The sequence below is a fragment of the Artemia franciscana genome, chromosome 4, assembly GCF_032884065.1.
Source record: "Artemia franciscana chromosome 4, ASM3288406v1, whole genome shotgun sequence".
NCBI lineage: Eukaryota > Metazoa > Arthropoda > Branchiopoda > Anostraca > Artemiidae > Artemia > Artemia franciscana.
This window is the reverse complement of record NC_088866.1, coordinates 16,405,143-16,415,754: the sequence shown is the minus strand read 5'-3', so window position 1 is coordinate 16,415,754 and position 10,612 is coordinate 16,405,143. Positions and strand designations below refer to the sequence as shown.

Genomic DNA, 10,612 nt, shown 5'->3' with positions numbered 1-10,612 from the left:
AGAAATTACAGACCGGGACACCGGAACACAAATGACGACCGGGACACCGGGACACAGGGAATATAAATGACGACCGGGACACTCAAAGAGAAATTACAAACTGGGACACCGGACACAAATGACGACCGGGACACAGGGACACATCATTAGAATAATAAGATATAGATCTGAATACGGATTGTTTTTCCCATGGACAATTATATGTTGCATGTTCAAGAGTCAGTAAACCTGACAATCTATTTATATGCACAGACAATGGGACAGCGAAGAATGTTGTATATTCGCATGTTTTACGTAGTTAAAAACATATATTTATATCTATCTCTATTCACAGGTGGGACACAGGGACACAACTACAATGGCGCGTAACTAATATGGCGCGTATATATATATATATATATATATATATATATATATATATATATATATATATATATACTAGCTGTTGGGGTGGCGCTTCGCGCCACCCCAACACCTAGTTGGTGGGGGCGCTTCGCGCCCCCCCAAGCCCCCCCGCGCGCGTAAGTCGTTACGCGCCATAATAGTTACGCGCCATTGTAGTTGTGTCCCTATGTTATATAAACTTGCGAATATACAACATTCTTTGCTGTCCCATTGTCTTTGCATATAAATAGATTGTCAGGTTATCCCCCTGTTTCCCCCGGTGTCCCCGTTGTAGTTGTGTCCCTGTGTCCCGGTCGTCATTTATATTCCCTGTGTCCCGGGTCCCGGTCATCATTTGTATCCCGGTGTCCCGGTCTGTATATACATTCGTTTTTTAGTTTTGTTTTTCTCCTTTATTTTTTTCCTTTTTTTTCTTTTTTAGCTTATTTAGATTTTTAGATTTTTTAGTTTTTTTTATTAGTTTTTAGTTTTTATTTCTTTTTAGTTTTTTTGTCCCGGTCGTCATTTATATCCCCCTGTTTCCCCCGGTGTCCCCGTTGTAGTTGTGTCCCTGTGTCCCGGTCGTTATTTATTTTTTAGTTTTTTACCTTTTTTTAGTTTTTTTAGTTTTTTAGCTTTTTTATTTTTTTTATTAGTTTTTAGTTTTTTTGTAGTTTTTGCCTTTTTTTTAGTTTTTTTAGTTTTTTAGCTTTTTTATTAGTTTTTAGTTTTTTTTGTAGTTTTTGCCTTTTTTTAGTTTTTTTAGTTTTTTAGCTTTTTTATTTTTTTTATTAGTTTTTAGTTTTTTTTGTAGTTTTTGCCTTTTTTTAGTTTTTTCAGTTTTGACGTCACCTGATCCAGTTTTTTCAGGTGACGTCACCTGATCCACGATCCACAGATCCACAGACAACTTATTTTTATATATATAGATAGTTTTTTTTTTTTTACTTATGTCCTGGTCGTCATTTATACTCCCTGTGTCCCGGTGCTTTGTTGATTGCTAATCGAACATTCCTTTTGTCCTGGTCGCTTTCTCTTTGAGTGTCGTCATTTATTAGTTTTTTCCTTTTTTTTTTTTAGTTTTTTATTGGTTTTTACCTTTATTTTAGCTTATTTTTCAGTTTTTTCCTTTTTTTTAGTTTTTTTTTATTTTTTATTTTTTTTATTTTTTTACCTTTTTTTAGTTTTTTTAGTTTTTTTAGTTTTTTAGCTTTTTTACTTTTTTTATTAGTTTTTAGTTTTTTTTTGTAGTTTTTGCCTTTTTTTAGTTTTTTCAGTTTTTTTTTTAGTTTTTTATTGGTTTTTACCTTTATAGTTTTTTTAGTTTTTTAGCTTTTTTATTTTTTTTATTAGTTTTTAGTTTTTTTTTGTAGTTTTTGCCTTTTTTTTAGTTTTTTCAGTTTTGACGTCACCTAATCCAGTTTTTTCAGGTGACGTCACCTGACACATCCATCCACACATCCATCCACACATCCACAGACAGACAACTTATTTTTATATAGATAGATAGATATATATATATATATATATATATATATATATATATATATATATATATATATATATATATATATATATATATATATATATATATATATATATATATATATATAAAAATCAGTTGTCTGTGTGTCGAGTGACACGTCATGTTTGTGTGTCGACTGACGAAATTACAGACCGGGACATCGGGACACAAATGACGACAGGGACACCGGGACATAGGGAATATAAATGACGACCGGGACACTCAAAGAGAAAGCTACCGGGACAAAAGAAATTTTCGATTAGCAATCACCATCAACAAAGCACCGGGACGCAAATGACGACCGGGACACAGGGAATATAAATGACGACCAGGACACTCAAAGAGAAATAACAGACCGGGACACCGGAACACAAATGACGACCGGGACAAAAATGATGCATGGGACACCGGGACACAGAGAATATAAATGACGACCGCGACACTCAGAGAGAAATTACAGACTGGGACACCGGGACACAAATAACGACCGGGACACAGGGAAACAACAACAACGGGGACGCTGGGGGGGACAGGAGGATATATAAATGACGACAGGGACACAGGGAATGTTCGATTAGCAATCACCATCATCAAAGCTCAAGGGCAATCATTAGAATAATGAGGTATAGATCTGAATACAGATTGTTTTTCCCATGGACAATTATATGTTGCATGTTCAAGAGTCGGTAAACCTGACAATCTATTTATATGCGCAGACAATGGGACAGCCAAGAATGTTGTATATTTGCAAGTTTTATGTAGTTAAAAATATATATATATTTCTATCTATATTCACAGGTGGGACACAGGGACACAACTACAATGGCGCGTAACTAATATGGCGCGTAACGACGTACGCGCGCGGGGGGGGCTTGGGGCGTGCGAAGTGCCCCCACCAACTAGGTGCTGGGTGGCGCTTCATCTATATATATAAAAATAAGTTGTCTGTCTGTGGATCAGGTGACGTCATGTTTCTGTGTCGACTGACGTCATGAAGTTAGTTGTCGTCATTTTTGCTATGACGGTGACGTCATTAAAGATATTTAAGACATATATGTTCACGTAGAAATCTATTAATGTTTAAGTTTACAATGACTGATGAACTTACAATGGCAAAAGCCGATGAAGATGCTCAAAGAGTCTATGCCAAAAAACTTGCTACTGATAGAGAAAGTCAGAAAAGAAAGCGTGTCGAGGAATCAAAAGAACAGCAAGAAAACAGGCTTGAGGCTAAAGAACGCAAAACCGCGCAGTTAGATGAAGATCCACCTGGACAGCGAGAGTCAAAACATATCAAAACTGAAAATGATAGCGATGATGATTGGGTTTGGGATTTTGACTTGGATAAGGTCATCAATGCCTACCAGATTTTAGTTAAAAAAACAAAGGTTCGGCGATATGTATTTCATAGTGAAGCTGAAAAATAAAGAAGAAAAAGAAAACTGAAAAAAGAAAAAATGTAAAAAACTAAAAAATACTAAAAAGAAAAAACACTCAAAGAGAAATTAAGACCGGGACACAAATGACGACCGGGACAGAGGGAATATAAATAACGACCGGGACACTCAAAGATAAATTACAGACTAGGATACCGGGACACAAATGACGACCGGGACACAGGGAATAAGGTCCGAGAGGCTCCAGGTTTGAACCTTGGCTTTAGCATTAATACAAAAGAAGAAAAAAACTAAAAAAGGTAAAAACTACAAAAAAACTAAAAAGAAAATATATATATATATATATATATATATATATATATATATATATATATATATATATATATATATATATATATATATATATACATTTTCAGATCAATTGCTGGCAATTGGAAACGGAAAGCTCCCAGTAGTGGGAAAGCCAAGAATGTTGTATATTCGCAATTTTTACTTAGTTTGAAACAAATATATAAATCTATCTATATTCACAGGTGGGACACAGGGACACAACTACAATGGCGCGTAACTAATATGGCGCGTAACGACTTACGCGCGCGGGGGGGGGGCTTGGGGGGCGCGAAGCGCCCCACCAACTAGGTGTTGGGGTGGCGCTTCAAAGGTTCGGCGATATGTATTTCATAGTGAAGCTGAAAAATAAAGAAGAAAAAAAAACTGAAAAAAGAAAAAATGTAAAAAAACTAAAAAATACTAAAAAGAAAAAACACTCAAAGAGAAATTACATACCGGGACACAAATGACGACCGGGACAGAGGGAATATAAATAACGACCGGGACACTCAAACAGAAATTACAGACTGGGATACCGGGACACAAATGACGACCGGGACACAGGGAATATAAATGACGACCAGGACACAGGTATTTAAAAATATCGCTCAAAGACGAATTTTTAATTGTAAGAAGACCGTTGAAAGAGATATTTCTAATTGTAAAATGACTGAAGAACCTACAATGGCAACACCCGAGGAAGCTGTTCTAAACGAATGTATTCAAGCCGAAGTAGCTGAGTTGGTAAAGCGTTATGTTTCAGGTTCTAGGTCCGAGAGGCTCCAGGTTTGAACCTTGGCTTTAGCATTAATACAAAAGAAGAAAAAAACTAAAAAAGGTAAAAACTACAAAAAAACTAAAAAGAAAATATATATATATATATATATATATATATATATATATATATATATATATATATATATATATATATATATATATATATATATATATATATATATATATATATATATATATCTATCTATATATATAAAAATAAGTTGTCTGTCTGTGTGTCTGTCTGTGGATCAGGTGACGTCATGTTTCTGTGTTGACTGACGTCATGAAATTAGTTGTCGTCATTTTTGCTTTGACGGTGACGTCATTCAAGATATTTAAGACATATGTTCACGTAGAAATCTATTAATGTTTAAGTTTACAATGACTGATGAACTTACCATGGCAAAAGCCGATGAAGATGCTCAAAGAGTCTATGCCAAAAAACTTGCTGCTGATAGAGAAAGTCAGAAAATAAAGCGTGCCGAGGAATCAAAAGAACAGCAAGGAAACAGGCTTGAGGCTGATAGAGAAAGAAAGAACAGAAAGCGTGCCGAGGAATCAAAAGAACAGCAAGGAAACAGGCTTGAGGCTGATAGAGAAAGAAAGAACAGAAAGCGTACCGAGGAATCAAAAGAACAGCAAGGAAACAGGCTTGAGGCTGATAGAGAAAAAAAGAACAGAAAGCGTGCCGAGGAACTACCAGAGCAACGCGGAAGCAGACTTGCTGCTAAAAGAGAAAGTGAAAAAAGAAGGCGTGCCGAGGAATTACAAGAACAGCAAGAAATCAGGCTTGCTGCTGATAGAGAAAGTAAGAAAAGAAAGCGTGCCGAGGAATCACAAGAACAGCAAGAAATCAGGCTTGCTGCTGATAGAGAAAGTAAGAAAAGAAAGCGTGCCGAGGAATCAGAGCAACCTGAAAGTTATCGCCTGGCATTCAGGTAAAACCCAGTCGATGATTATAGCTTGAGTAGATGTGTTCAAATCGGGACAATGTCTAAAATTTGTCCCTATTGCAAGGCCTTGAAATTCAATGGTGAAACAATGGGAATGTGTTGCGCCTCAGGAAAAGTTAAACTTCCTCTATTGGCTGCACCACCGGAGACATTGAAGACGAATGAATGCTTACCTGAAAAATTCTAATTTATGGGCACACGTAAAAATATTAAAATTAACTACAAATATGCGTGTCCGATTGCAAAACGATGACTCTGGTCAAACATTTTCAGATCAATTGCTGACAATTGGAAACGGTAAGCTCCCAGTAGACTCAATTTCAGGACGTATACAACTACCTGCTGATTTCTGTAATTTAGTGACGTCCAAAAATGAATTGATTGAAAAAGTATTTCCGAATATTCTAAAAAATTATAAAAATAATAAATGGCTAAGTGAAAGAGCGCTTCTCGCACCCAAAAATATAGACGTCCACAAAATCAACAATATTGTTTTGACCAAGATTCGAGACCAGGCAGTCCTTTACAAGTCAGTCGACACAGTTTTGGAACCAAATGAATTGGTTAATTATCCATCTGAATTTTTAAATTCCATAGATCTTTCAGGGTTTCCACCACACGTGCTACAACTAAAAATAGGCGTACCAATAATACTTTTAAGAAATATAAACCCACCAAAGCTTTGCAATGGCACTCGACTTGCCGTAAAAAAAACAATGGAAAACCTAATAGAGGCCACAATCTTGACAGGGCCTTTTGAGGGTGAGGCTGTTCTTATTCCTCGCATTCCCATGATTCCAACGGATCTGCCTTTTCAATTTAAAAGATTGCAATTCCCAATTCGATTAGCATTTGCAATCACTATTAACAAAGCTCAAGGTCAATCATTAGAAAAATGTGGTATAGATCTTAATACTGATTGTTTTTCCCATGGACAATTGTACGTTGCATGTTCGAGGGTCGGTAAACCTGACAATCTATTTATATGCAGCGACAATTGGACAGCGAAGAATGTTGTATATTCGCAAGTTTTACGCAGTTAATTTGTATTGTATCTATCTATCTATCTATCTATATAAAAACGAGTTGTGTGTATGCATGTTTGTTTGTTTGTAAAAAGAGCGTTTGCATATGATGTCATTATTAGTACATACGGCTTTGTATATGCAGAGACAATGGGAAAGCCAAGAATTTTGTATATTCGCAATTTTTACGTAGTTTAACTCCTGCAGACGAAATGAATGCTTGCCTAAAAAATTCTAATTTATGGGCACACGTAAAAATATTAAAATTAACTACAAATATGCGTGTCCGATTGCAAAACGATGACTCTGGTCAAACAGTAGACTCAATTTCAGGACGTATACAACTACCTGCTGATTTCTGTAAATTAGTGACGTCCAAAAATGAATTGATTGAAAAAGTATTTCCGAATATTCTAAAAAATTATAAAAATAACAAATGGCTAAGTGAAAGAGCGATTCTCGCACCCAAAAATATAGACGTCCACGAAATCAACAATATTGTCTTGACCAAGATTCGACACCAGGCAGTCCTTTACAAGTCAGTCGACACAGTTTTGGAACCAAATGAAGCGGTTAATTATCCATCCGAATTTTTAAATTCCATAGATCCTTCAGGGTTTCCACCACACGTGCTACAACTAAGAATAGGCGTACCAATAATACTTTTAAGAAATATCAACCCACCAAAGCTTTGCAATGGCACGCGACTTGCCGTAACAGCTAGTATATTATATAAGTTGTCTGTCTGTCTGTCTGTCGAGTGACGTCATTATATGACGTCTGAATTATTTCATCATATACCAATTCATAAACGAATGTATTCAAGCCGAAGTAGCTGAGTTGGTAAAGCGTTATGTTCCAGGTTCCAGGTCCAAGAGGTTCCAGGTTCAAACCTTGGCTTTAGCATTAATACAACAGAAGAAAAAAAACTAAAAAAGGTAAAAACTACAACAAAACTAAAAAGAAAATACTAAGAAAACTAAAAAAGCTAAAAAAAAATAAAAAAAAGTAAAAAACTAAAAAAGAAAAAAAAACTAAAAAAACTAAAAAAAAGGTAAAAACCACAAAAAAAAGAAAGAAAAAAACTAAAAAAAAACTCAAAACTCAAAAAGAAAAAAACTAAAAAAAGAAAAAAAACTGAAAAATAAAGGAGAAAAAGAAAACTAAAAACCGGGACACAGGGAATATAAATGACAACCGGGATACTCAAAGAGAAATTACAGACTGGGACACTGGGACACAAATAACGACCGGGAGATATAAATGACGACCGGGACTATCGCCTGGCATTCAGGTACAACCCAGTCGATGATTATAGCTTGAGTAGATGTGTTCAAATCGGGACAATGTCTAAAATTTGTCCCTATTGCAAGGCCTTGAAATTCAATGGTGAAACAATGGAAATGTGTTGCGCCTCAGGAAAAGTTAAACTTCCTCTATTGGCTGCACCACCAGAGCCATTGAAGACGAATGAATGCTTGCCTGAAAAATTCTAATTTATGGGCACACGTAAAAATATTAAAATTAACTACAAATATGCGTGTCCGATTGCAAAACGATGACTCTGGTCAAACATTTTCAGATCAATTGCTGACAATTGGAAACGGAAAGCTCCCAGTAGACTCAATTTCAGGACGTATACAACTACCTGCTGATTTCTGTAATTTAGTGACGTCCAAAAATGAATTGATTGAAAAAGTATTTCCGAATATTCTAAAAAATTATAAAAATAATAAATGGCTAAGTGAAAGAGCGATTCTCGCACCCAAAAATATAGACGTCCACGAAATCAACAATATTGTTTTGACCAAGATTCGAGACCAGGCAGTCCTTTACAAGTCAGTCGACACAGTTTTGGAACCAAATGAAGCGGTTAATTATCCATCTGAATTTTTAAATTCCATAGATCCTTCAGGGTTTCCACCACACGTGCTACAACTAAAAATAGGCGTACCAATAATACTTTTAAGAAATATCAACCCACCAAAGCTTTGCAATGGCACGCGACTTGCCGTAAAAAAAAAACAATGGAAAACCTAATAGAGGCCACAATCTTGACAGGGCCTTATGAGGGTGAGGCTGTTCTTATTCCTCGCATTCCCATGATTCCAACGGATCTGCTTTTTCAATTTAAAAGATTGCAATTCCCAATTCGATTAGTATTTGCAATCACCATTAACAAAGCTCAAGGTCAATCATTAGAAAAATGTGGTATAGATCTTAATACTGATTGTTTTTCCCATGGACAATTGTACGTTGCATGTTCGAGGGTCGGTAAACCTGACAATGTATTTATATGCAGCGACAATTGGACAGCGAAGAATGTTGTATATTCGCAAGTTTTACGCAGTTAATTTGTATTGTATCTATCTATCTATCTATCTATATAAAAACGAGTTGTGTGGATGCATGTTTGTTTGTTTGTAAAAAGAGCGTTTGCATATGACGTCATTATTAGTACATACGGCTTTGTATATGCACAGACAATGGGAAAGCCAAGAATGTTGTTTATTCGCAATTTTTACGTAGTTTGAAACACATATATAAATCTATCTATATTCACAGGTGGGACACAGGGACACAACTACAATGGCGCAAAACTAATATGGCGCGTAACGACTTACGCGCGCGGGGGGGCTTGGGGGGGCGCGAAGCGCCCCACCAACTAGGTGTTGGGGTGGCGCGAAGCGCCACCCCAACAGCTAGTATATTATATAAGTTGTCTGTCTGTCTGTCTGTCGAGTGACGTCATTATATGACGTCTGAATTATTTCATCATATACCAATTCATAAACGAATGTATTCAAGCCGAAGTAGCTGAGTTGGTAAAGCGTTATGTTCCAGGTTCCGGGTCCGAGAGGTTCCAGGTTCAAACCTTGGCTTTAGCATTAATACAACAGAAGAAAAAAAAACTAAAAAAGGTAAAAACTACAACAAAAACTAAAAAGAAAATACTAAGAAAACTAAAAAAGCTAAAAAAAAAATAAAAAAAAGTAAAAAACTAAAAAAGAAAAAAAAACTAAAAAAAGGTAAAAACTACAAAAAAAAAGAAAGGAAAAAAACTAAAAAAAAACTCAAAACTCAAAAAGAAAAAAACTAAAAAAAGAAAAAAAACTGAAAAATAAAGGAGAAAAAGAAAACTAAAAACCGGGACACAGGGAATATAAATGACAACCGGGACACTCAAAGAGAAATTACAGACTGGGACACTGGGACACAAATGACGATCGGGAGATATAAATGACGACCGGGACACTCAAAGATAAATTACAGACCGGGACACCGGGACACAAATGACGACCGGGAAACAGAGATAATAAATGACGACCGGGAAGCTCAAAGAGAAATTACCGACTGGGATACTGGGACACAAATGACGACCGGGATACTGGGAATATATATGACGACTGGGACACGGGGACGCAACTACAAGGGGGATGCCGGGGGCACAGGGGGATATATAAATGACGATGGGGACACAGGGAATGTTCGATTAGCAATCATCATCAACAAAGCTCAAGGGCAATCATTAGAATAATGAGGTATAGATCTGAATACGGATTGTTAATCCCATGGACAATTTTATGTTGCATGTTCAAGAGTCGGTAAACCTGACAATCTATTTATATGCACAGACAATGGGACATCGAAAAATGTTGTATATTCGCAAGTTTTACGTAGGTCAAAACATATATATATATATATATATATATATATATATATATATATATATATATATATATATATATATATATATATATATATATATATATATATATATATATATATATATATATATATATATATATCTTTCTATATTCACAGGTGGGACACAGGGACAAAACTACAATGACGCGTAACTAATATGGCGCGTAACGACTTACGTGCGCGGGGGGCTTTGGGGGGGGGGCGCGAAGTGCCCCCACCAACTAGGTGTTGGGGTGGTGCGAAGCGCCACCCCAACAGCTAGTCTTCTATATATATAAAAATAAGTTGTCTGTCTGTGTAACGATGACTCTGGTCAAACATTTTCAGATCAATTGCTGACAATTGGAAACGGAAAGCTCCCAGTAGTGGGAAAGCCAAGAATGTTGTATATTCGCAATTTTTACGTAGTTTGAAACACATATATAAATCTCTCTATATTCACAGGTGGGACACAGGGACACAACTACAACTAATATGTAACTAATATGGCGCGTAACGACTTACGCGCGCGGG

The 10,612-nt window shown here is 36.1% G+C and overlaps 1 protein-coding gene across 1 annotated transcript in view; it reads left to right on the top strand.

The window, feature by feature from the left end:
• The window catches only part of LOC136026070 (uncharacterized), an 83,522-nt gene extending 73,466 nt beyond the window's left edge, over positions 1 to 10,056 (top strand). The window contains exon 2 of the mRNA XM_065702266.1: positions 4,789 to 10,056. Within this exon, the coding sequence (XP_065558338.1) occupies positions 4,795 to 5,355 (561 nt within the window). The 5' untranslated portion in view covers positions 4,789 to 4,794 and the 3' untranslated portion in view covers positions 5,356 to 10,056. The remainder of the gene's footprint in view (positions 1 to 4,788) is intronic.
• The last annotated feature ends 556 nt before the right edge of the window (positions 10,057 to 10,612 follow it).